The sequence below is a fragment of the Miniopterus schreibersii genome (genome assembly GCF_964146895.1).
Source record: "Miniopterus schreibersii genome assembly, chromosome: 2".
NCBI lineage: Eukaryota > Metazoa > Chordata > Mammalia > Chiroptera > Miniopteridae > Miniopterus > Miniopterus schreibersii.
The window spans coordinates 185854350-185880656 of record NC_138102.1 but is presented as its reverse complement, the minus strand read 5'-3'; the positions used below and the strand labels follow the sequence as shown (position 1 = coordinate 185880656).

General features: G+C 62.1%; 1 protein-coding gene across 3 annotated transcripts in view; it reads left to right on the top strand.

The window, feature by feature from the left end:
• The window catches only part of CELSR1 (cadherin EGF LAG seven-pass G-type receptor 1), a 106586-nt gene that overhangs the window by 72189 nt on the left and 8090 nt on the right, over positions 1 to 26307 (top strand). For all 3 annotated transcript variants that reach the window (XM_081127642.1, XM_081127641.1, XM_081127640.1), the window contains 16 exons: positions 4713 to 4898; positions 6121 to 6234; positions 6492 to 6666; positions 7524 to 7665; positions 8888 to 9008; positions 11018 to 11201; positions 11519 to 11620; positions 12503 to 12597; positions 13028 to 13237; positions 13902 to 14085; positions 15231 to 15374; positions 16287 to 16491; positions 17471 to 17638; positions 20162 to 20288; positions 22165 to 22365; positions 25810 to 25984. In XM_081127642.1, coding sequence (XP_080983768.1) covers positions 4713 to 4898; positions 6121 to 6234; positions 6492 to 6666; positions 7524 to 7665; positions 8888 to 9008; positions 11018 to 11201; positions 11519 to 11620; positions 12503 to 12597; positions 13028 to 13237; positions 13902 to 14085; positions 15231 to 15374; positions 16287 to 16491; positions 17471 to 17638; positions 20162 to 20288; positions 22165 to 22365; positions 25810 to 25984 — 2533 coding nt within the window. The remainder of the gene's footprint in view (positions 1 to 4712; positions 4899 to 6120; positions 6235 to 6491; positions 6667 to 7523; positions 7666 to 8887; positions 9009 to 11017; positions 11202 to 11518; positions 11621 to 12502; positions 12598 to 13027; positions 13238 to 13901; positions 14086 to 15230; positions 15375 to 16286; positions 16492 to 17470; positions 17639 to 20161; positions 20289 to 22164; positions 22366 to 25809; positions 25985 to 26307) is intronic.

Sequence of the window (26307 nt, the reverse complement as noted above, 5' to 3'; positions counted from 1 at the left end):
CCTGTCACCGTTCACGCCGGGCGGGGTGTCCCAGGAGCGGCGTCCGCCACCGGCCCCGGGCCCTTCCAGCCCTCGACTGCCTCCGTCCCCGGGGCTGAGCACGTGCGGGACCCCCGGGGTCCAGCCCCTCGGGTCCCAGCGGCAGTGTGTCCCAGACAGCAGCTCTGGGCTGCGGGCCGTTGGGCCCATAGGGCGCGGTGAGCACCTTCGGGTGCCCACGACAGGCCCCCTCGGCCATGATTTTCCAGGGGGCTGTGTTCAGTTAGAAGTTCCCTAAAAAACCTTCCCCGAAATCGAAATTCCTTACGCCCGCGTTCTCGTCATCGCCGCGGTCTTTGCCGTTCCGTTTGTTTGAAACGTTGGGCAGGCGGCACGGTTCTCGAGCACGTTCAGGAGGTTCTTTGAACGGGCCCCGTCCCCGAGTTTGTTCTGTCACCTTCCCAGCTCCGTGGGCCTTCCGTCTGAGGAAACAGTTGCCTTGATCTGTGGGGCGCCCAGGTCGTCCTTCGTGGGCTCCCCCTCCCTGTCCCTGTCTCCAGAGCAGGTGAGCTGGGCGGTGCCACCCTGGCCCGCAGCCTCGGAGGTCAGCGGGGGCAGGTCCCCAGGGCTCCCAGATCCTCTGCGGATCGTTCGGACAGAGCCCCAGGGACACGACTAACCCTGTCCGGCAGGGGCTGGGCCCTAGAGCCCGACAGCAGCCTCCGGCTCTCGGTCTGCGGGTCCCCTCGCCCTGCCCGTCGCGACTCGGGAGCCATCCGACTGCCGCAGGGCCTGCGTGCGTCGGGCGCTCACACCGAGCACCCTCCTCTATTTTTCGTCCTTCCCTTGTGACCTTGCCTGGTGTGTTCACCAGGCAGCCCCGGATCGAGCTCTGGGCCAGAGCTCGGCAGGCACGGCTCCGCCCGGGTGGTTTCCCTGTTGGAACAAATGAACTGACTGGGCTGGTCTTGGTCCGGGTGGTGCATTTGAGCCTGCAGGGTGTCGCCGGCTGTGGGGTCTCCGTAGGAAAAAGTACGCTCAGGAGGAACAACCCTGAAAGCCGCAAGTCCCGTGTTGTCTGAATAACTGCGTCATGGGTAGCTCATCCAGAAATTGAGGTTTTCTGCCAGGGACTGGGGCCAGCCCTCCCCGTGGAAGGCTGGGTGGTAGGAGCCGTGGCCTTGGGGGGGATCCTCCAGGCCCCCGTGGCCACCCAGGAGGCCGCCCCGGGGCCACTCCCACCGGTCAGCGGGCACTCCAGGAATACCCTGGCTTATTCCCACGTGATGCGTGTGGATCGCGGGCCCCCTGCAGGCCCCACGAGCCCCGTGGGGCGCAGCTTAGGGCTCCTGGGCCTCTGTGGCAGGCCAGACAGGTGACACAGTCATCCCGCAAGTCCAGACAGTTTGGGTAACTACTTCTGGACGCCCTGAGTCCCCCCACATTGTCAGGCGGGGTCACCTGGCTGTCGTCGGGCGCCTCTCCCAAATCCGGCGACAGATCTACAGTGGCGAGCAGTCACTGCCACAGTCCCGGACCCACCCCACGGGTATCGCCTTTGGGTGTACGCATGTGTCGTTGTTGGTCCTCGGGCTTTGGGTTTTGTTAGCAAAAGCAGCGAAGAGAGCCCTGGCTGGTGTGGCTCAGTGGTTAGAGCGTCGGCCCGCGGACTGAAGGGTCCCGGGTTCAGTTCTCGGGTGCAGGCTGGATCCCCGGCCCGGTCAGGGTGCGTGCCGGAGGCAACCCGTCGGTGTGTCTCTCTCCCATTGACGTGTCCCTCTCGCTCGCCCTCCCTTCCACTCTCTCTGAAAAGCAATGGAAAAAATATCCTCAGGCAAGGATTAAAAAAATAAAGACAGTGGAGAGAGAGCGGGGGAATGAATGCGTGGGCTCCCCCCGCGTCTGTGGGACAAGAGGGAACATCGCATAGAAGGTGAACATCGATCTCCTTTCGTTGACGGTCGATCGAGACTGAAAACCAAAAGGCATCCTTAGCCGCGTCGTCTTTACGATCGGTGGAAGTATTTCCTATTTTCCATCATGATTTCTTCCCTAGACCCTGGGGGATCTAGGAAGCATGTTTTTGGGTGAGCGAACAGGTGGCGTTTTCCAGTAAATCGCGTTGTCACTGTCTCCAGCCCCCGTGCAGGTCGGGGAGCGTTCACCGTGGATTTCAGACCTTTAGGAATGTGCTCAGGCTCGCTGCGCGGCCCAGCGTGCGGCCCGGCCCGGCCTGTGAGTTCCCCGTAGCTGGGAAGCAAGTGTGTTCTGCAGGCGCGTTCCGGGCGGGTAGTTACCCGGTTCATCGTGGGCTCAGATCTTCTGTGTCGTCATGGATTGGGGGGGGGGGCGTCTTCTCAGTTACTGAGGGAGGCAAGTTACAAATCTCCAACCCTCTTGGTGGTTTATCTCTTTGGCTCTGTCTGTTTTCGCTTTGTAGGTTTTGAGGCTGTTTTATTAGGTTGTACAGATTTAGAATTGTTGTCCTGGAAAATTGACTGTCATCGTTGTGAAAATCCTCTTTACCTCTACTGATTAATTTTTGTTGTTAACTCTCCCCCAGGGATATTTTTTCCATCAATTTTAATTTTTTTATTTTATTTTATTTTATTTTATTTACTTATTTATTTATTTACTTATTTTTAAAATATATCTTTATTGATTTTAGAGAGAGGAAAGGAGAAGGAGAGAGAGAGAGAAACATCAATGACGAGAGAGTCCTTGATCAAACCCGCAACCCGGGCATGTGCCCTGACTGGGAATTGAACCCCGATTGCCTGGATCCTAGGTCGACGCTCAACCGCTGAGCCACGCCCGGCCGGGCTCCATCGATTTTTAGATGGGAGGGAGAAGGGGGAGTGGGAGAGAGAGAGAAGCATCGATGGGAGAGAGACGCGTCGATGGGTTGCCTCCCGCACGCGCCCCACCTGGGACCAGGAAAGGAACCTGCAACCCAGGTACGTGCCCTTGACCGGGAATCGAACCCGCGACCCTTTGGTCCGCAGGCCAACGCTCTGACCACGGAGCCACTCTGGCCAGGGCTCTAGTAACTGATTTTGCTATAAAGTCCGCTGCGTCTCATGCGGCTGTTGCTACACCAGCTTTCTCCCGGCTGGTGTTTGCACGACGCAGCTTTTTCTATGCCTCTCCTTCCGACATCCTTACGTTTTCGGGAGCGTCTTGTAAGCAGCGCATGCATAGTTTTGGGGTGTTTTTTTTTCTGTTTTGCAAGTTTATGGGATCATCTTGGCACAAAATCACAACAGCAGCGTGTAAGCCTCTCCTTTACACGGGGATGTCGGGAGCAGAGTCTTACAGCGCCTGTCCTGCGACTTCGGGATGCTAGCGTTGCTGCGCAGGGTTCTGCGACAGACCGCACGCTAAGGTGGCGCTTTCATCGAAAGGAAAGTAAAACCGTCGCTGAGGACTGTGGGCATCTCCTGAGGAATTGTTTTTGTGTTTGTGGTTTTTTTTAACTCTACCTCGATTGAAGTTATATTTAAACACGAGGTTAGTCACGATGTTATTCTCGGACCTTCCTCCCATGTATTTAAACATGGCAGCCTGAATTTAACCGCACAGGATGCAACATTTACCTCCGAAAGGAAGAGCCTAATGGCCCCCGCGTCTGTTTCCTGGAAGTCCTGTGGTTCCGGTAACTAGTCTCGAGTCTGCGTCTCATGACTCCGAGGGTCTGTTTCTACTGCTTCTTGCTTCCCTTGGTTTTCAAGCACATTGTCTCGTCTCTTTGGGTACCTGGTGGTTCTTGATTGAGTGCCGGGCATTGCATTGAAAAGGTGGAGAGAATCTGAAACCAGAGCGGTACAGTCACTGTCCCTTGTTTGCTCTGAGATGTGTCCCCCCCACGCTCTGAATTCCAGATTTCGTCCCCCAGCCCCAGGCGCCCAGGAAGCTTTGCTCAGCTGACGGCCTGAGCTGTGTCGCAGGACCAGCTGGCGGCCACGGGGAGGCACACACGTGCTGGGTCCTGCCGGTTCCTGTGTCGTCCTTGGCTGTGGCTCTGGAACCACAGTGCCGTGGGTCACGCCAGTGTCTTCAGAGGGGGGCTTTGCATGGTCCTGACTTTCCTAGGGGTTCTCAGGAGGAGGCTGGTCCAGTTCACCCAGCTCTTCAGCAGGGGAAACGTGATCTTGGCCTTTCCCTGGCCACGTTTGCTTAAAATGCGAATGTCTTAGGCCAGGGACAGTGCTGATTTCTGGTTTCTGTACATGGTGGTCTGAATCCTGTCTCATAAAGGGTAACATTTACACCCAAAATGAGCGCCCAATGGTCACCTGAATCAGTGGTTGTCCCCAATGCTTTTTTTCTTACATTTTTTAAAAATTGATTTCAGAGAGAGGAAGGAGAGGGAGAGAGAGATAGAAATATCAATGATGAGAGGAAGTTATTGATCGGCTGCCTCCTGCACGCCCCCTGCTGGGAGTCGAGCCTGTAACCCAGGCATGTGTCCTGACCGAGAATCGCACCATGACCTCCTGGTTCATAGGTCGACACGCAGCCCCTGAGCCACGCGGGCTGGGCCCAATGCTCAAGTCTAATGGGCTTCATTATGCTTGACCTCTGTGAGCATTTGACATTTCTTAGCATAGAAACAGGCGTATAATTCTGAAGAGTGTTACAGGCGACAAGAAATTAAACTTGGTTAATTTTCAGTGGATCTTCCGCGCGGCACCCTGTAGTAAGTCGGTTTACCTGGCCCCCCCGTCCCACAGATCCTAGACAGCTACGTCCAGTTCGAGGTGTCCCACGGCCCCTCCGATGTGGCGTCCATGAGGCTGTCCAGGTCACGCGTGACTGATGGCGAGTGGCACCACCTGCTGATAGAGCTGAAGAGTGCCAAGGAGGGCAAGGACATCAAGTACCTGGCGGTCATGACCTTGGACTATGGCATGGACCAGGTGAGTCAGCACCTGCTGCCTCTTCGGAACAGACCCCTCCATGCACCAGGACCCACCGGAGCTCTTGTAGATTTGGGGGTGCACGTTCTGAGCCCCCTGAGTTGGGGGTCTCATGTTCTGCCTTGTGCTGAGGTCACTGGCATCTGCATCTCGCCCCCCTGTCCAGATGGCCAGCTCCTGGAGTCAGGACCGGGACCTCGTCTGTGTGTCCTGTCCTGGTGCCGTGGGCTGTTAGCAGAGCTGTCCCGAGTGACGGTTGTGTGCTCAGGGCTGTGCCTTTGGGTGCAAAGGTTAATAACACACGGCTGGGCTGCTGCCCTCAGAGTGGACGGTGCAGGCAGGTGGCTGAGCCGTGAGACCCAGGTGCCAGAGGGGACCGTGGCCACCAGAGCGGTGCGCCCATCCCAGGTGGGCACATGGCACCTGCGGGGTGCACTCAGAACGCTTACTGAACCCCATGATGTCCAGGGTCTGCAGCTGGGGAACAAGAGGCATGTTTTACAGGACACCCCAAATGGGCAATGGTTAAGCTCTCTTGGAGTCCAGGCTCATCTGTTTTTTGTTTTTTTGTTAATCCTCACTTGAGGAAATATTTTTCTATTGATTTTTAGAGAGAGTGGAAGGGAGGGAGGGAGAGAGAAACATCAGTGTGAGAGACCTCGATTGCCTCCTGCATGCGCCCCGACCAGGGCCGGGGATCGAACCTGCAGCCCAGGTACATGCCCTGGGAATTGAACCCAAGACCCTTCAGTGTGCTGGGTGATGCTCTAACCATGGAGCTACCGGCCAGGCCAGGCTCTCTGACGCTTGGTCCTGAGAGTAAGCGGCCACCCTGTCCCCCGGGCACCCCTTCTTGGGCTGAAGGCCTGGCGAGACTTTCTGAGACCCCCCGACGGGGTGTGTTTCCCCTTTGCTGCCGTCTTCCCGCCAGCTCTGTCTCGCACGGGCCCGATGCGGAGGTGGGAGGCCTGCCCACAGCCCCCGCTGGCCATGTGGCTGGGCTGGGCGAGCACAGGTGTCCTCTGACCTAGTCCCCACGCCCTGCCCGTCAGGCAGGCAGCCGGGTTTTCCACCGAGACGGCCGGGCCGGGCCCTCTGTGTAAAGGCCCGGTGGCCGCGGGCTGCGGGGAGTAGGCCAGGGCGCCTGGGTTTGAGGCTTCGAGCACGTTCCTTCCGGCCAGATGCTCCCAGAGTGGTGGACGCAGCCCCCTCTCCCTCGCAGGCCACGGTGCAGATCGGGAACCAGCTCCCGGGGCTGAAGATGCGCAGCGTGGTCGTGGGCGGTGTGTCCGAAGACAAGGTCTCGGTGCACCGGGGCTTCCGGGGCTGCATGCAGGTAGGCAGGGCGTGGGCGCCACCCGCCAGCTCGGGGTGCATGCCCCCCGGGGCCCCTGGTCACCTGCTAGCTGTCAGTCGGCCGGTCTTTTGTCTAAGAGCCGACCGACCTTCACAAACCCCGCTCCCAGCTTGCCCCCGAGATAAATGAAACAAGGAGCCAGACAGAGCTGGGGCTCCTCACCCTCCAGAGACCTCCTGGGGTTCCTCCGGCCCCGAGGCCCCGGGACCGAGTCCGGCTGCCCTTTCTTAACGCAGGGAGTGAGGATGGGGGAGACGGCCACCAACATCGCCACGCTGAACATGGACGATGCCCTCAAGGTCAGGGTGAAGGACGGCTGTGACATGGGGGACCCCTGCGCCTCCAGCCCCTGCCCTCAGCACAGCCACTGCCGAGACGCTTGGGACGGCTACGCCTGCGTCTGCGACAAAGGTGAGTGCCCCTCCCCGACGCCCGACGCCCGATGCCCCTCAGCCGGGGGCGATGCCTGTGGTGTTTAAGCGTATTGCGGACAGCGGAGCGGGGGCCTCGGCTTCCCCGTCAATTCTCCGGGTGCCTGGGGAGCCCTGAACTTTGGTTTGTGACTAAGGAGTGGGCCCTGGCCCTCTGTTCGTTCTTTAATTCCCATCTGAGGATATTTTCTCCATTGATTTTTCAGAGAGGGGGAAGGGGGGAGGGAGAGAAGCATCGATGTGCGAGAATCACATCGACCGGCTGCCTCTTACGTGGCCAGGTCAGGGCCGGGGGTTGACCCTGCAACCCAGGTACGTGCCCTTGACCGGGCATCGAACCTGAGAACTCTTGGTGAGCTACCCACCCTCCGGCCACTGAGCAGCACCAGCCAGGCTCGGCCACCTCTTCTTAAATGTGTCTCTTTGTCACTCGGGCAGAGGGGACCCTCCAGGCTTCATCCCCGGGGGTCATGATGAGCTGAGAGAGAGAACTAGGGAGAAGTACACATTTTAAAACTGTAGATCCAGTGTTTCCCTCTGAATTTTGAGGTGCTGTGGCCGTGCTCAGCGGGTACCATCCACCGCGTGTCCTGGGGAGGCCGGAACCCTCTGCCCTGTGGCTCCCGCCCTCCCCGGCGATGCCTGGGAAGCCCTCTTGTCTGTCTGTCCGTGTCTGACCCACCGAAAGCTTGTGTTTGCCGTGACTCCCCCCGAGGAACCTGGAAGGCCGAGTCTGGGGGAGGACAGCGGCCGCGATGTCTCAACATGGGGGCCTGGCTCCGGGAGGGGGCCGGCGGCTGGCCCTGGGACGGGGTTGATGCCGGCCTGTCCCCACAGGGTACTTCGGAAGGAAGTGTGTGGATGTGTGTCACCTGAACCCCTGCGAGCACACGGCGGCCTGCGTGCGCAGCCCGGGCGCCCCTCAGGGCTACGTGTGTGAATGTGGGTCCAGCCACTACGGGCCGTACTGCGAGAACAGGTAGGGGCGCCACTCGCGTCACCACCGCTTCACGTGCCCGCAGCTGCTGCTCCTGACAGCTCCCCCTCTTGGTGACTTAACCCGAAATGCATATGACTCTGGGCTAAGGACCGTTTTAAAATTTTTATCATCTTAGAGAGAGAGGAAGGGAGAGGGAGAGAGAGAAACATCAATGATGAGAGTCGTCAGCGATCGGCTGCCTCCTGCTCGCCCCACCCCGGGGATCGAGCCCGAAACCCGAGGGAATCGAACGGCGACCTCCGGGTTCCTGGGTCTCTGCTCAACCGCTGAGCCACGCGGGCCGGGCAAGGATATATTTTTATTTTTCAAATTTGGCACCAAATAAAAGAGAGTCAAGTCGAACGTCCCAAACCAACCCCGTCTGAGCCCGTTTCCTCTGCGGAAACATGCCCACAGCTCGTTCACCTCGGGCCCCATGCTCGACCCGGGCGGGCACAGGTAGGCTGACGGGACAGGCGCCCGGGAGGGGTGCGCCTGGGCTCGTCACCCTCGAGGCCACTCATCTCGGGTCTGCAGGGGCCGGCTTATGAGGCGGGACTGGGTGGGTCAGGCGATTCTGAGCCCACCGGGTCCAGCCCGTGGCCACACGGAGCAAACGGAGGCACGTGTCACACCCCCGGAGAGGCTGCTCTGAGCATCCACGGGGCCGTGGCCAGCGTTTGTCCCTGGGGACCTGGGGGCCACTTATGCTCAGAGCCCTGCTCAGCATCTTGGAGCTGGTGACGCCGGGTCCTGGGAGAAGCGGGCCCGGGGCAGCCGGGCTCCGTGGGCTCGTGGGGTTGGGGTTGTGGACGGTCAGCGAAGTGGAGTCAGTTGTCACACGGTCCACATGATCCAGACGTCATGGGTGGGTGCCGGGGCAGAGTGAACATGGAGGTGTCATGCTGATAGCTAGCCTGGGGTGGGACACTCACCTGCGTCCACCGGGTAGGAGAAAAAAGTGTAAAATTCTTTAAAAATAACAGTTCTGGTGGTAGAACCCTTCCAGATGTGGGGCCCGCAAGGCTGGGATCAGGACCCAAAATTCTAAGAGGTGGGGGCAGTTCTAGGGGTGGGGGCAAGCAGAGGGAAACCAAGGCTTCTGGAGGGGGAGGGAGGGGCCCAGACCAGGCCGGCCAAGGCTCCAGGCCTCCGGGAGACCTCCGCGGGTTCCGAGACCACGGCGTGTACACCTTCCATCTGCCATCCTCCCTCCCCACAGGATCGACCTCCCGTGCCCCAAAGGCTGGTGGGGGAACCCCGTGTGCGGGCCTTGCCACTGCGCCATCGACAGAGGCTTCGACCCCGACTGCAACAAGACCAACGGCCAGTGCCAGTGCAAGGTGAGGCCTGGCCCCAGGTGGCCCGCGGGCGGGTGTCCCCACCGCTCCTCAGGGGGAGCCTGGGAGAAGGCCCTGCAGCCGTCCCCACGCGCACACACACGCTGACGTGGGTTCAGGTTTTCGCTGCCCACGGGGTCCTGCGTACGCGTAACGCAGACCCCAGGCCTGGCTCCGCCTGTAAGCTGGCGTGGAGCGTGGGAACCGGAGTCCGCAGCCCCGCGTCCAGTTGGTAACAGGACCCCGAGCGACTCCTGCGAGGTTGGCTCACCTGCAGCGCCAGCCGTGGCTCTCCGTGGCCACCGTCCTGGTGGTTTATCACACCAGCGTCAGGGACAGCCGGGATGTTAAAATAGGAGCCTGAGCACGCGCCACCTCAGCGTCTGGGGTTCGTGCACACCCCGTCCCCCCTCGGGCCCCTGCGCAGTGGTTTCAGCCCAGAGCGGGGGAAACCCCTACCCCTCGGCTCCTGGGGCACGTCTTCCACCTTCGGCGTCCCGTCAGCAACCGCTGTCGAGCTGCGGGACCCGAACCCAAAGGACAGACAGGTCGGCTGGTGGCAGGAGCTGCCTGGCGAGGGCCACGTGAGGCCAGGCGGACGGGCTCGCCACCCCGGACAGGAAACTGCCACCATGGGGCGAGCTCCGACACCCCCCAGGGCTCTAACATCAGTGACGTCCCTCGTGCTCCGCGGTGCTTCGGAAACGTGACTTGTCTCCTGAAATGCTTAAATTAACAATCACAGCAGCCACAGGGGATCAGGACCGGGCAAGCCGCGTGGAGCGAGATGGCGGCTGTGGCATCCGCCGCCCGCAGGGCACGAGGACCGTGGGGACGGCATTTGGGGAAAACATGCCTTGAACTTTTTTTCTCGTAAAAAATTAGAGAGCCCTGGCCGGTGTGGCTCAGTGGTTAGGGTGTCAGCCCACCCACTGAAGGGTCCCAGGTCCAATTCCCCGTCAAGGGCACGTACCTGGGTTGCAGGTTCGATCCCCAGTCCCAGTTGGGGTGCGCGCGGAAAACAGCCAGTCCACGTCTCTCTCCCATCAGTGTTTCTCTCTCCCCTCCCTCTCTCCCTCCCTCCCTTCTACTCTATCTAAAATCAGTGGAAAAATATCCCCACGTGAGCATTAACGAAAAAAATTCTAGAAAGCGCAGAAAGGAACTTGGAAGGTGACAGTGTCGCCATCCCCCCTCCCGGGGTGACCGCTGACCTGGGAGTGCCTCCCCCCAGCCACTCACACACACGGTCGGGACCCCAATGCGGCCAGTGCGTGTCCCTGCCTGACACGGAAGCCCGGCCACTGGCCACGCGTCTGCCCAGGTCCCAGCCCGGCTGGGTTTCCAGTGGGGGCGCGTGAGTGACCTGGCAGGGGCGGTGGGCCAGTGGATGGCGGAGCTAGACATGACCCCAGGACTTTGTGAACCTGAAGGCCATGCTCCTGACCTTCACCCCGACCTGCCCAGGGACAGACATTCAGGTGGCTTTTAATTGCTCACAGTTTCAAAAGAAAATGCTGCGAGGGCCGTTCTCCTGCCTGAATCTCCACGGGAATCTCTGGCCTTTTTTTTGTTAATCGTCACTGAGGATATTTTCCCATTGATTTTTAGAGAAAGTGGAAGGGAGGGGGGGAGAGAGAGAAGCATCGATGGTAGAGAGACACATCGATTGGTTGCCTCCCGCACGAGCCCTGACTGGGGCTGGGGGTCGAACCTGCAACCCAGGTACGTGCCCTTGACGGGGAATTGAACCCGCGACCCTTCCGTGTGCAGGGGGACGCTCTAACCACTGAGCACACCGGCCCTTTTTAGGGCAAGTATTCAGGTGGCAACTGTAATTATTTGCTAAGAAATGAGAGTGGGTTGCTTTTCCGGGGAACGCACCTGCCCCGTCTACGGGGCCCGGGGGGGGGGGTTGGGGGAGAGAGGCCAGCAGGAGCCTTGACGTGGTCCAGGATGCCCCCAGGTGTCCTGCGGCCTCTAGTCCCACACGCGGCCTCTGGCCCCCGCAGGAGAACCACTACCAGCCCCCGGACCGGGACGCCTGCCTGCCCTGCGACTGCTTCCCGCACGGCTCCCACAGCCGCGCCTGCGACGTGGACACCGGGCAGTGCGCCTGCAAGCCCGGGGTCATCGGCCGCCAGTGCAACCGCTGCGACAACCCTTTTGCCGAGGTCACCACGCTCGGCTGCGAAGGTCTGTGCTGCCCCTTGACCCCCCTCAGGCCGCCTCGCAGGGACAGGCTGCTGGGCTCCCGCGTGTGCGCGTGGGTGGGTGTGAGTGTGCACCGCGCGCCCCTGGGGTTTGGACAATACTCAGTCGCCTTACGGGCTGACTGCCCCCTTGGCCCTCTGCGAACCTGGCCCACGATTGGAACCGGGGTCACCCCTCGCCTGTCCTAACTATTGGGGGAAGATGCCGTGGGTCCGATGAGGGGGGAGCGAGCGGAGAGCCCTGCGCGCCTGGGGCCGGGGCTGGACCGGGCTGAGGGCTTTCCCTCCTCTGTCCCCTAGTGATCTACAGCGGATGTCCCAGAGCGTTTGAAGCCGGCATCTGGTGGCCGCAGACCAAGTTTGGGCAGCCGGCCGCGGTGCCGTGCCCCAAGGGATCCGTGGGTAAGTGCCATGGCCCGTGGCGTCCGCTCCCCGCAGGACATCGGACAGAGGCCCGTGGTTTGCGGGAGAGCCGGCCGCGCGGCGGGACTCGCGGGCGTTCCATGTTGAAAAGCCTTGTTTAGCCGAAGTGTTGGGGGGAAATAAGAAACGTTTTCCCTAATAACAAATGGCAAAGCCTGGCCGCGTAGGTGGCTCAGTAGCACAAGCGTTGTCCCCTGCACCCGAAGGTCACCAGTTCGTTCCCGGTCAGGGCGCATGCCAGGTTGTGGGCTCAGCCCCCCATAGGGGGCTTGCAGGAGGCAGCCGAGCAATGTTTCTCTGTCTCCCCCTCTCCCCTCCTGTCTTTCTTAAATCAATAAAAACATGTTTTAATAAAATAATAAAGAGAAAAGTAAATGACAAAACCTGGGAAGGACACAGTGGCCGCACACGGAGCACAGTGGCCGGGGGACATGGTGAATGTGGGGTTCTCTGTAAAATGGGGTGAGAGCCACGGCCGCCCTAGAGGGGTGTCGGGAGAGAGCGCACAGCCCGTGACAGGTGTGGGGTGCGCGTGGATTTCGTAGGTGCTCGGCGGGCGGGTGAGCCGGTCTCGTTCTTCACGGACTTGCTCAGCTGTGTGCCTGTCGTGGCCGGGCCCCGGCCCCCTGCCAGGCCTGCTTGTGGACGGCAGGAGCCTAGACGTTGCCCCGGGCGTGAGACAAGGCGCTCGTGCCGGCCCCGTGGCCGTGGCCCCCGCTTGGCCCTGGGCCCACGAGGGGTGTGCATCACGCCTGGGTTCACGCCTCACCCGCACACACGGGGTTTGAGCGCATCCAGACGCACACGTTAAGTAGCGCTTAGAGTTTCAGGTTTCGGAAGTCTGTCCATCTCTGTCCCCAGGAACTGCGGTGAGACACTGCAGCGGGGAGAGGGGCTGGCGGCCCCCCGAGCTCTTCAACTGCACCACGGCCTCCTTCGTGCAGCTCAAAGCCGCGGTAGGGACCGGCGTGCGGGCAGGGCCCCCGGAGGGGTGGGCGTCCGGGCGTCCGGGACCCTACGGCCAGACACGGGGCGTGGCTCAGGGCCCGGCCCCTCTTTCTCCCCAGGAGCCAGCTCTGTGCCTGGGCCTGCGAACCCCGAGTCCCCAGGGCCGTGCCCCTGCCCTCCCTTCTCCCCCTTTTTCAGATGCCTCACATGCTCTGGCCTCTTCTACGTGGTGTATTTTTTCCAGCTGCTTTTTGGCCCGTCGGACCCTCCTTTTCTGTACCAGTTATCACCCAGAGCTCATTTGTGTTTTTTTGGGGTGTCTCAAGTTCTTTCCTGACAAGGCAATTTCCACGAGAAAGTGGTAGATTTCTGAGCCGGAAGGACCCCAGGCAACCACACAGTAGGTTTGCAGACATCGCGTTCGCGCTCTCGTTTCAGAAGGAGAAGCTGAGCCGCAATGAGACGCGGATGGATGGGGCGGGGTCCCTGCGGCTGGCCAAGGCCCTGCGCAACGCCACGCAGCACACGGCCACGCTCTTCGGCCACGACCTGCGCACCGCCTACCAGCTGCTGGCCCGCGTCCTGCAGCATGAGAGCGGCCGGCAGGGCTTCGAGCTGGCGGCCACGCAGGATGCCGACTTCCACCAGGTAGGGGGTCACGGCAGGTCGCCTCGAGGGGAGCCCCGCACGTGCGGGACAAGCCAGGAGCTCAGGTGCCCTGCAGGGGCTCGGGGGACGGCCGCAGCCCCGCTCGGCTGGAAGGATCACCGCACCCAGCATCTTCCCGGCAAAACCGCTTTTCCAGTGCCAGCCAGGCGGACCCCGGGGCCTGGGCATTTCAATCCAGGCCTGAGGGTGTGAGCCGGTGGGGCTTGTTCCCACTGCTGCATCTTTGCAAACAGACGTTCCCCCCCTGGTTTCTGTCTTGGGTTGGGGCCCCCGAGCCCCCATGGTCAACCCTGCGTCTACCCCATTCTGCCCCACCCCATTCACATAAGGTGAGCAGGGCCAGGAGCATCGCCCGAAGCCACCCACAGTGTCACCCACGGCGTGCACTCTCGGTGACGGGGGGAGTGGTTCCCAGCACCGTTTTCTTGGTGGGGGTGGGGCTCTAATGTCACCATGGTGCCTCCCCTTTGCGCCTTAGGGCGCACACGCGCCACCCCCGGCAGGGCTCCTCCCTGACGTCGGCTCCTGCCTTTGAGACTAGAACACCCACCATCTCCTCCAAGCTGGGGCCTGGCCCTGCAGAACCTGTTGGCCAGGCCCCGGGGGCTGCACCTCGAGCTGAGTGCCGTCTGTGTCTGACCAGGACGTGGTCCTCACGGGCAGTGCCCTCCTGGCCCCGGGCACCCGGGCGGCCTGGGAGCACCTCCAGCGGAGCGAGGGGGGCGCGGCGCAGCTGCTGAGAGGCTTCGAGGACTATTTCGGCAACGTGGCCCGCAACCTGCGGAGGACCTACCTGAGGCCCTTCATCATCGTCACCGCCAACATGAGTAAGGGCCTCGAGCCAGCGGGGGGGGCACCTGTCAGGGGCACCAGCCCGGGCCCGTCTGCGGCGCATCCCCAGCTCCGCCCTCTCTTAGGGAAGGGTCAGCAGTCTGGCCTGCGTTTCCTTGTCTCTAAAATGAGGCAGGACCTTCCTCGTCCAGCCGTGGAAACACACGCAGCGCTCAGGCCAGGTAGCTGGGGACAGGCACGGGAGGAGATCTTGGTGGCCCGTGGGCCTTTTGGAGCTGGGAGGTCTAGGGCAGGGGTGGGGGACCTTTTTTCTGCCAGGGGCTATTTAGATATTTATAACATCCATCTCGGGCCATGTAAAATTATCAACTTAAAAATTAGCTATGAAAAAAGCCCCTAGATTTATTGAATTTCGAGTCCTGCCTGCGGTTGCCTTGGCAGGGCCAGACCAAATGGTTTACGGCCCTCGGGCTGGACATTCCCCACCCCTGGTTCAGGGAGTGGGCCTGAGGGTCCGGCCGTGGGTCCTGTCCACTGCGTTCGCTCTGAGGGGCCCAGGTCCAGGGACCAGGGACAGAGCGGCCTAGCGACGGGGCTGGGTCATCAGCACAGCAAACGCCTCCCGTGATCCAAGTCCCCCCAGGGCCCGGGACACGCTGCTCTGGGGTCGGATTAACCAGTTGGGCTCCTTCATGGGGAGAAAGCCCCAGAGGTAGAACAGCTCAAACAGGCTGGCAGAGCCCCTGGGGGCCGTCCTGGTGGGGGCTCCTCCTCTCCTCCTGCACGTGTCTATTAAGCACCTTGTGGGATCCCTCGGGCAGAACCAGGGATTGCCCCTTCCTGGGGTAGCCCCTTGATTTCCCCGATTATCTGCCACTGGATGGGTCTGTGACTCATAAGCAGCATCCCTACCAGGCGGGGCTGGGGGTGCCCACTGCTCGAAGGTCACCCTCACCATCCTGTTCGCCTCCAGAGGTGCCCCCAGAGCCCCGAGTCTGGCGGTGCTCTGCCCCCCCCCGCCGCGGCTGAGCTTGCCGCGTGTCCCGTCCCGCCTGGGAATCCCGCTGGCTGGTGGCCTCAGCGGGTTTAAAGAGCAGAGAGAGGGGAGATCCTGGCTTAGAGACTGTGGGCCCCGGGGGCGGGGCTGCGAACGCGCCTGACGGAGCCGCTGTCCCCGCAGTCCTCGCCGTCGACGTCTTCGACAAGTTTAACTTCACGGGGGCCTGGGTGCCGCGGTTCGAGGACGTCCGCGACGACTTCCCGAGAGAGCTGGTGTCCTCCGTGTTCTTCTCGGCCGATTTCTTCAAACCCCCGGAAAGGAGAGGTGGGGCCGCTTGGAAGCCAGGGCTGCGCTTGGGGCTCCTGCCGCGGGGGGGCTGGGGGGCTGCAGGAAGGAGAGAGCAGCTCTCGCAGCAGAGCACGGCCCGTGGGTGTGCGTCGTGGCCCCCCTGAAATCGGAGGCCTGGCCGGGGGGGTTCGCTGGTGTCCGACCTGAGCAGCAATGATGGGTCACGTCCCACAGCCACTTAGGTGTCCCTCCCTCCCGGTGACCTGCTCCCCCACCCCTACTGCCGACAGGATGACCAGGCCTTGGCTCCGAGGGCCTCTGGCCTCTGCCCACCTTTCACCCGCCCCCTCGGGCATCGCCAGGGCGGCATCCTCCACCCTTAGACACCGACTTCCTCACCGTGTCCCAGATCCCTCCTCTGCCCTGACTGTCCCCTGGGTGGGCTCTGGGTCCAGCCCTGGCCTCGCTGACCCACCCTCCAGACAGCAGAGGGGGTGCTTCCTGCTCTGATGGGTGAGGTGCCCCCTGGCCAGCCGCATGGTTGGTTGGAGACAAAATGAGCCATTCAGGTTGTGGGGGAAACTGGGGCTTTAGGGATTTTTTTTAGGGCCAGGGGCAAGCACAGCGAGGGGATAGGCTCGGTCTCCGGTCCAGGGCGTGCTTCAGGGTCTGGGCACACTCCCGAGAGGCCACCACGCCCGGGACGCTGTCTGCTGCCACCTGGCCTCTTGTGCAGTGCCCCTGGGGAGTGGCAGCCTTCCTGCAGGAGGCACCAACCCTCTCTCCCCACCCCTCCGGCCTCTAGTGACCGCCGCCCCACTTTCTGGCTCCTGGACCTCCCGTAGTGAAATAGTCCAACATGCGGCTGGCTTGTTCACTCAGCGTGTCCTCGGGCTCGCCCCGTCCTGGTGTCCGGCCCCCACCCTCACACCCTTGCTCACGTTGCAGAGGGCCCCTGGGTGAGGCCCGTCGGTCGGAAGGCCGCCCCGCAGACCCCGCGCCCAGGGCCCAGCGCCGAGACGGAGGCCCCGTCCCGGAGGCGGAAGAGGCACCCGGACGAGCCCGGCCAGTTCGCCGTCGCCCTGGTCGTCGTCTACCGGACCCTGGGGCAGCTGCTGCCCGAGAGCTACGACCCCGACCGCCGCAGCCTCCGGTAAGGCCCCAGAGCACGGCTGTGTCTAGAGGGTCCCCAGGCTCTTCATGCATCAGAATCTCAACTGAGGACGTCCCTGCCCTGTGAGCTTTCTGGACAGAGGCCCGGCCTGCGGGGACAGGCACTGTCCCCGGTGTGTCTGCCAGGAGCATCCCCTCCCCAGCCCATACCTGTGCCGTGACGGGCGCCATGGGCACGCCGGCCTGGCGGTGTAATTCCCACTCAGAGGGCCCATCCCCAAACCAGGCTGCCTGGCCCCAGCACCGGCTGGGAAAACGAATGCTGCCCAAGGGGGCCCCGTGGCCGCGCTCAGAGGCGGGCGCACAGGAAGCCTTCCCTTCCCCACCCTGAGGCTGTTCCAGGCGCTTCCCTGAGTCTCATGCTCACCCTGATTAGCGCTGGATGAGATTCCCCCTGAGCTGTCATATTTTCACCAGCTTCCTGTCACCCGACGTGTCAGGCTTTTCTGTGTTCCTGCTGTTCCCACACTTCTGTGCCATAACGTCTCTTCATTTGTATTTTATTTTTATTTTTTCATTCATCTTCACTCGAGGGTATTTTCTCCTTTGCATTTCAGAGGGAGTGGGAGCGAGGGAGGGAGGGGGGAGGGAGAGAGACACATTGATGGGTTGCCTCCCAGGTGCACCCCGACCAGGGCAGGGGATAGAACCTACCACCGAGGTACATGCCCTTGATGGGGAATCGAACCCAGGACCTCTCTGTGCACCGGCTGACCCTCTTAACCACTGAGCCACACTGGCCAGGGCTTCTCTTCGTTTTCAAATTTCCAAAGTCCACCTCTGACCCTGAACGTTCCCCATCAGCTACAGAACCCGCACAGTGCAGCGCCCCCCCCCACTGTGTGGCGTCCCTCCTAGGGGGACATCCGTCCTGTGTCCTCAGCACGTCTGCTGGTGCAGGTGTCAAACGCGAGTTTTCTGAGCATGTTTGTCCCTGAGCTGCCGCTTCTCCACCGCAGGCTGCCCAACCGGCCCGTCATCAACACCCCGGTGGTGAGCGCCGTGGTGTACAGTGAGGGTGCCCCGCTCCCCAGCCCCCTGGAGAGGCCCGTCCAGGTGCAGCTCGCCCTGCTGGAGACCGAGGAGCGCACCAAGCCCGTCTGCGTGTTCTGGAACCACTCCGTCGCGTAAGGACGACCCGGGAGCCAGGAGGCTGCCGCCTGACCCCGAGCTCGGCTTCTCCGCCGGGGGCTTCACTGAGGCCAGAGTGGGCCCCAGGTCCTCAACAGTACCCTAGAGGGGTGTCCCATGGGGTGTCCTTTGCTCATCCTGGGTGTCCAAGTCTCCTACATGCACACAGTTACATGCACACGTGTGCACATGCATGTACACACACATGCCTGAGAACACACGCATGTACACACACAGGCCAGCAGGGAGACAAGCCTCTCACCTGCTGAACTCCCGGGACATAGCAGCCGACTAGTGGCCAGTCTGCCGCCAAACTAGGCGGGGCTTGCTCTGGACACACACAGGAGGCAGCACCCACAGCCTGCGCCCAGGGGCCCTTCCTAACAGTAGGAAATCCCAGGTGTGTGGGGGGGTCCCTGTATCAGTTGGGGGCACCTGACCTCACCTCGCCCACTGGCAGACCCACACTTCAGCTGCTGGGGCTGGTTTTCCCCCAGGAGGCTACGCCTCCTCAGCAGGGTCCCCCACCCCGTGCTTGAGGCTAGGACAGAATTTGTGCAGCTGGGAGTTTGGTCCCGTGCAACCAAACATTCCCCCGTATTGCGGTTCCCTGGAGTGAGGGGGGTAGGTGCTGGGTGCTGATGCCCAGGGTGAGGAGCCACGCCCGGCCCACTCGGGCTCACACAGGGAAACAGGCCCCGCCAGACCATGCACACAGGGTAACAGGCCCCGCTAGACCATGCACACAGGGAAACAGGCCCCGCTAGACCATGCGCACAGGGAAACAGGCCCCGCTAGACCATGCGCACAGGGAAACAGGCCCCGCTGGACCATGCGCACAGGGAAACAGGCCCCGCTGGACCATGCGCACAGGGAAACAGGCCCCGCTGGACCATGCGCACAGGGAAACAGGCCCCGCTGGACCATGCGCACAGGGAAACAGGCCCCGCTGGACCATGCGCACAGGGAAACAGGCCCCGCTGGACCATGCGCACAGGGAAACAGGCCCCGCTGGACCATGCGCACAGGGAAACAGGCCCCGCTGGACCATGCGCACAGGGAAACAGGCCCCGCTAGACCATGCGCACAGGGAAACAGGCCCCGCTAGACCATGCGCACAGGGAAACAGGCCCCGCTAGACCATGTGCACAGGGAAACAGGCTCTGCTCCCAGGAGACCATGCACACAGGGAAACAGCCCTGCTGGACCATGCGCACAGGGAAACAGGCCCCGCTGGACCATGCGCACAGGGAAACAGGCCCCGCTGGACCATGCGCACAGGGAAACAGCCCTGCTAGACCAGGCGCACAGGGAAACGGGCTCTGCTCCCAGGAAACCATGCACACAGGGAAACAGCCCTGCTGGACCATGCGCACAGGGAAACAGGCCCTGCTGGACCATGCGCACAGGGAAACAGCCCTGCTGGACCATGCACACAGGGAAACAGCCCTGCTGGACCATGCGCACAGGGAAACAGGCCCCGCTGGACCATGCACACAGGGAAACAGGCCCTGCTGGACCATGCGCACAGGGAAACAGGCCCTGCTGGACCATGCGCACAGGGAAACAGCCCTGCTGGACCATGCACACAGGGAAACAGCCCTGCTGGACCATGCACACAGGGAAACAGCCCTGCTGGACCATGCGCACAGGGAAACGGGCTCTGCTCCCGGGAGACCATGCGTCAGTGTTTCCCTCGTCCTTTGTTTCCCAAGTTCCAGTTAATGAGCAGGCAGGCGCGTCTGCCCCGTAATAGGCGCCTGGCTTAGGAGAGGAGGCAGGGCCGCTTTCACAGTGAGGGCTTGCGAGGGTCCACTTGGCCCGAGGGAGGCACGGCCGTCTCGGGGCCACGTCACCAGGTCCAGGCAATTAGCCGCGGCTCTAATTACCCTCTTCCCTGAATCTTAAAGTTCTTGGCAAACACACATTCGCCTTTACATCCCATTTTACAGATGAGTAAACTGAGGATCAGAGCAGTGGCTGGATTTTCCCAGAGTCTGGGAGGGTGGGGCCCCCTCCGAGGGGGAGACGCACCGTAGCAGCTCGTGTCCGGGGCTTCCTGGCAGTGAAACGGGAGCATCACGGGCCCTGCTTCCCAGGCCTGGCCATAAAACATTGCGTAACGGAGAGATGAAAGTCTAGAGGGAACGTGAGATATTATTTCTCAAACCGTCTAGACTCAAAAGGAGACTGAAGAACAAAGCGACCCTTTTGACCACTGACTAATGTTTCTGACAGAAGGGCGCGGGGTGGACCCGAGACGGCCCCTTTTGAGTTTCACTGCGAGATGACACATAGAGGGTCAGGGTGCTCATTAGGGGCCCTCGCCAGCCAGGAAGGGCGAGGGAGCGTTCACACGGTCCCGAGTGGCAGCGGGGATGGCCCCGTCCTCGTAGCCAGTGACAGTGGCGCTTGTCTTGGGTGCGGTGAGGGTGCTGTGGGGGCTCCAGTGGGGGTGTGAGGCCCTCAGAGACCCCAACGGTGGAAGGAACCACACCCCGCCCCCGTTTTCTCTGCAGCCCCGGTGGGACGGGAGGCTGGTCGGCCAAGGGCTGCGAGCTGCTGTCCAGGAACCGGACGCACGTCACCTGCCAGTGCAGCCACACTGCCAGCGTCGCGGTGCTCATGGACGTTTCCAGGCGCGAGGTGGGCACAGACCCCACGGGGAGCCCCGGTCACCTGGCAAGCAAGTCCAGGGACATCAGTCCCTTGGGGCATTTGGCCTGGCTCCCAACCTGCCTCTCAACAGGCTGTGTCTTTCTTTCCGACCGAACTGAACCCGCTCTAGGCGAGTTGGCCGGAGTCTGGTAGCATTTCCATAACAAAACCCCTCAGAAGGGTTTTCAGAGGGACCTGGTTGTAAATTAAAAACTGGGATGGCGGCCCCTGAGCCTCAGGCTGAAGGGAAACGCCTGGACTGTGCACCTCACTTCAAAGCAGGGCTCCCCACGCCTGTCAGGTGAGGCCGCTTCTCCCCACTTTAAATTTTAAGGAAGAAAAGAGCCGTCTGGCGGGAACAAAGGGAGTGTCTCCCTTCAGCGCCACACACGCCGGCCCCAAAAGGCCCCCAAAGACAAAGGAGGCTGGTCCGGAGCCACCAAGCAGCAGCGGCTAATGTTTAACCCCCTGCATTTTTGAGCCTGGGAATGCGCTGAACGGCTGCAAGGTCAGCCCCGGTGCCCAACGCTGGCGTCTCAGAGCCAGAACTGGGGCCTGGTGACCTCCTGGGGCCTCCTTTTCAGGCCTGGGTTTCGTCCCCGGAGGCCAGGCCACTGCACTGTCCCTCCCAAGGGCTCCTTGGTGCTCAGCTGCCAGAGTTTCTGTCACATTCTTGGGAGTGTGAGTCACCATGAGCTGCTGCTGCTGGGCGTCTGGGTGACCGGGAGAGAGTGCCCTTGGGCTCTCCCCTGACAGAGGCACATTCGAGCAGGTGGCACCAGGTCCCGGCCTGGAGGGGTCAGTTATTCACCGTCTTTGTCCCCAGAGGATTCGGGGTCTTGTCCTGGCCAGGGAGCTAGGCGGTGCCCGGAGTGGGCTCGTAGGCCCAGGAAGCTGACGCTCCCATAGAGAAAAGAAAAACCAAGCAGGAGTCACGGCTCCCAGCCCCCGGGGTGCCTCAAAGCCACAAGTCTCTGCATAGGGGAGCCCCAGGACCGCGGCCTCCAGGGGACACCCAGTTAGCTGCAGGAGGAAAATCCCTAAGCACTTGGCCTCCCGACCCCAGCCGGTCCCAGTCCCTAGCGTCCCCTGGGCAGCCCTGCTCGTGAGCCCATGAGTTTGGGACAGCACTTTCTGGAAGTTACCCGAGGACGGGAGCTTCCTGTTGCCCAAATGCGGAAACCCCGCAGGGCGCCGGGTCGGGGACAGCTGTGGCATTTTGCAAAGCCCAGGAGACAGTGGCAGTCCCGGCAGCCGAGGCCCACCCTCCTCTTGGGTAAACTGAGTCTGTGTGGGAGGTCTCGGCCGGGTCAGGACTCGGGTGGCCAGGCCGTGTCTCCTGGGCAGCAGGGTTGACGGGTGAGGTGTTTTCTTGTTATTTTTTTATTGCGGTTAAATGTACATAACATAAAAATCGGCATTTCAGCCACGCTGAAGTGTGTACAGGTCAGGATTAAGGACATTCACAAATTATGTGCCACCATCACTGCCATCCGCCCCCAGAGCTTTTTAAAAATATGTTTTATTGATTTTTAGAGAGAGGAAGGGAGAGAGAGACGTCAGTGATGAGAGAGTCACTGACCGGCTGCCTCCTGCACGCCTCTTACTGGGGTTCAAGCCCGCAACCCGGGCCTGCGCCCTGACCGGGAATTGAACCCCGATCTCCTAGATCCTAGGGATGCTCAGCCGCTAGCCGCCGGCCGGCTTCCCCCCAGGACTGTCCCTCGGCCACACTGTCAGTTTGTTTCCGTGCCACAGCCGGGCTGACTCCTGCCCTTGGTAATCGCTTTGCTGAGTGTCGACTGGCACAGGCCCCCTCGGAGGCATGGCCCTGACCTCCTGCCTCCAACCACCCCGCCCGCAGCACGGAGAGGTCCTGCCCCTGAGGATCGTCACCTACGCCGCCGTGTCCCTGTCCCTGGCCGCCCTGCTGCTGGCCTTCGTTCTCCTGGCTCTGGCGCGGACACTGCGCTCCAACCTGCACCGCACCCACCTGAACCTGGTCGGGGCGCTCTTCCTCTCCCAGCTGGTCTTCGTGGTCGGAGTCACCCAGACGGGAAACCTGGTGAGCCCCCCCCCCCCCCCGCCGTCCTCCTGCCTGGGCCCCGCGTGCTGACTGAGGCTGGAGCTGGGCGGGCGCGGTGCCCTTGTCCAGGGGGTGCCGCGGGCCTGCTCTGGGAGGCTGGGGTCCTGGGCCTGTCAGGCGGGCTCGTGGCTCCCTCCAGAAGGGGACAGGTAGGTGAGGACCCCACACAGTGAGAGGGAGACTCACACAGGGTGTGAGTCCAGGTAAAGCTGGGCACCCCTTTTGGGGGCTGAGACCAGCATGACATGGAGGCGCCCCCACGTCAAGGGGAGACGTGTCTGTGGGAATGGACAGGCCTGGGGGAGGACGTGGAAGAGACGGAGATGGAGCTCTGGGCCTGGCTGGTCGGAGCCACGTGCCTACTCGGCGCTTCCTCCCGCCTTCTGCAAACAGAGGGACCCTCGGGACCCCTGTGAGGCAGCCAAGCCCCCCTCAGGAGGGCAGGTGGGCTGTCCCGCCTGTCGGTAGAGAGAGGCAGGTGCTGGCAGGCCGCACTGATCACCCCGGGAACACCCGGCCTGGCACGGAGGACAGACCCGTAAGCCGGGCGATGGGTCCTCGCCCCGTGCCCTGCGGTGGCCCTTTCTCTGCGTGAGCGGGCGCGTGAGGCAGCTCCACCTGCGTCAGGCCTTATCAGTGCATCACACAGGTGAAGGGAGGCTCGGTAGGAGGCTGCATGACTCACTCCAAAACCCTTCTAGTGAGCCTTTGAGTGGCCCCCACGGAGGGGGCTGCAGACCCGGGGGCCAGCCACTCCTTGGAGCTGGATGCCAGGGGTGGAAGGCGGAGAGCCCCCTCCCGTCCCTTCCCAGCGCCGCCTGGGCTCCTGGAGTGAGCTCCGAGCCCGCAGGCTACGCACTGGTGAGCGCGGAGAGGAGAGGAGGAATGGCCGGGCGCAGAGGGCTGGCGCGGCGCCTGGTTTTATGGGTTCTCTGTAAACCCGCCATCCCATCCCTGGGCGAGGTGCTCCGTCTCCCAGTTCACCCGCAGGCTGGAGTGATTTATGGCGCATTCGCATCTTGTCTTTGTTTTGTTTCTGGGAAGCATAGCACACTTGGTGCAGGAGTCTGTGCACACGGGGGCCCATTAAGTTTTTAAGTGTCCTGTTTCTAACACTTCTTTTTTTTTAAGTGGTTTTATGGGTTTGTTTCTCACGTTGCTTAAGGCAGCAAACCACCAACCTCCTCACCGCTCCTCCTTTCCCTGAGCCAACCGTGCTTTGCACACGAGGGGAGCAGGGTGTCTGGGGTGGAGCCCCCCGGCCCCAGGCTCGCCCTCCGCAGCCGGGCTGACCGCTCTGCCCACCGCTAACTGCGGGCGCTTCATTTGCTGACTCTGTCCAGATCTGAGGCAAAGAGCCTGTCTCCCGTGATAATCTAAGACTCTGTTTTCCTGCTGCTTGGGTCCTGCTCTGCGCTGCGTTTGACGAATGTTAATCTACAGGGGTCCCTCCCTCACCTCTGGGGTTTCGTTTCTGGAGAGAAAGTGGCCCTTTGAGGTGGGCATGGCAGCAGGGGGCACTTGTGTTCCCCGAGAGCCTGAGCTCTGTCGACTTGGCGCCTAAGCAGAGTGGCCTCCATTGCGGGTCCAGGTGACCCTCTGTTGCCAACCACCCTCCTGTGCCTGTGGGGAGGGGAGTGTCTCCTTGGTACAGACCCTGAGACCCTGGGAGTTTGGGCCGATGGGGCAGCTGCAGAGCCTGGACAGAATGTGTTAGGGATGGGGTGTGGCTACAGGTGGGGCCAGGGTGAGAGTGCGGTTGGGGGTGGGGCCCAGCTGTGGGGTGTGGTCAGGGGCTGGGCTCAGCTGTGGGGTGTGGTCGGAGGTGGGGCTCAGCTGTGGGGTGTGGTCGGAGATGGGGCTCAGCTGTGGGTGTGGTCGGAGGTGGGGCCCAGCTGTGGGTGTGGTCGGAGATGGGGCTCAGCTGTGGGTGTGGTCGGAGGTGGGGCTCAGCTGTGGGTGTGGTCGGAGGTGGGGCTCAGCTGTGGGTGTGGTCGGAGGTGGGGCTCAGCTGTGGGTGTGGTCGGAGGTGGGGCTCAGCTGTGGGTGTGGTCGGAGGTGGGGCTCAGCTGTGGGTGTGGTCGGAGGTGGGGCTCAGCTGTGGGTGTGGTCGGAGGTGGGGCTCAGCTGTGGGGTGTGGTCGGAGGTGGGGCTCAGCTGTGGGTGTGGTCGGAGGTGGGGCTCAGCTGTGGGTGTGGTCGGAGGTGGGGCTCAGCTGTGGGTGTGGTCGGAGGTGGGGCTCAGCTGTGGGTGTGGTCGGAGGTGGGGCTCAGCTGTGGGGTGTGGTCGGAGGTGGGGCTCAGCTGTGGGTGTGGTCGGAGGTGGGGCTCAGCTGTGGGTGTGGTCGGAGGTGGGGCTCAGCTGTGGGTGTGGTCGGAGGTGGGGCTCAGCTGTGGGGCATGGCTTTCTCTTGGGCTCCCCTCAGTGCACCCCTGGCCCACCCTGCCAGCCCACCTTTCTAGGACCTGGTGGGGAACCGGCCTGACTCTCCCAGGGACCTTCCTCAGGAGCTGGGTGAGGCTGTTCCAGGCGGAAGCGCATGGCTGAGCCCTAGAGCACCTGGAAATGAGTTTCACTAACAGCCTCAGAGGCTGGGCTCCCTGTGGCCCCATAGTGTCCCCAGCCCCTCCCCACCTCTGCCTTCCTCCGTTCTCACGCGCCCTTCTGTGTCCAGGGACACAGGCTGGCTCACCAAGGCCCCAAGGGCTGGATGCGGTCCCTCAGCTGGCCTGGAAGTTGACTTTCTCTTCCTGGGATCTGGCCACCAGCTGGGCACCCACCCAGCACAGGACAGACGCAGAACAGACACCCTCATGCCTGTTCAGCCTTTGGCAGAGACAGAAGCCTCCACTAAGTCAGGGCAGGAGCCATGGACTTGCTTCTGTTTGCCTTGAGGTCACACGCATGAAGCTCCTCCCTCCCTCTGGCCGCACCCACTGGACCTTGGGACACCTGCTTGAGGTCGAGGGTCAGGGGTTGTAGGCCAAGGCCAAGATCACGGTCTGGGGCCCTCTCCCTGAGCAGGCCACCTTTGCAATACTGAACTTGAAATGCCGGCATTTCAAAATTTGGAACCATGACATGAAAATGCCGATTTCCAGCTCCTACTGCAAACACTGGAGGCTCTCCCCACCTCTTGTCCCCAGGCTGTGCCGGCTCATGGCACTGATCAGGCTGGGGAGGGGCCCCTGTTCCACACGGGGAGCTGAGACTGCGTGACCGTTGGCGCTCAACTACCCTTGGGCGAATCTAATACAAAAACCAGTTAACTCAGTTTCCTCATTCAGATCTACAGACCCTCACGTCTGGGAAGTGGCTGATTTGGTGACTTCCCTCCTGCCCGGCGCCCCTTCGCCCTCAGCCCTGGGTGCAGGGGCGGGCCCGGGGCGCTGGCGCTGAGCCGCTCCTCTCCTCTCTCGGCAGTTCCTGTGCACGGTGGTTGCCATCGTCCTGCACTACGTCTACATGAGCACCTTCGCCTGGACCTTCGTGGAGAGCCTGCACGTCTACCGCATGCTGACCGAGGTGCGCAACATCGACGCCGGGCCCATGCGGTTCTACTACGTCGTGGGCTGGGGCATCCCAGCCATTGTCACAGGTGAGGACGCACAGAGCAGCCCTGCCGGGGTGGCCAGGGCCGGGAACCGGCCACCGATGGGGGGACCCGCATGACATTGCTGACACGGGAACCTGTGCCAGATAAGCCAGCACCCCTGGGCCCAGGCAGAAGAGCTCTCTGGCCTCCTTCTTTACCCAGCTCAACCCACCCTGGCAGAGGGGGCTCCAGCCCTGCACACGTCTGCTCACCTGAGTGTGGTCTTTTAGTGCCCACTGGGGGGACATGTCCTCTGCTGAGTGTGAGCTCGGGAGCTGGGCCTGGGTCTCGTCAGGGTTCTGCCTCTGTCTCCTAACAGACAGGTA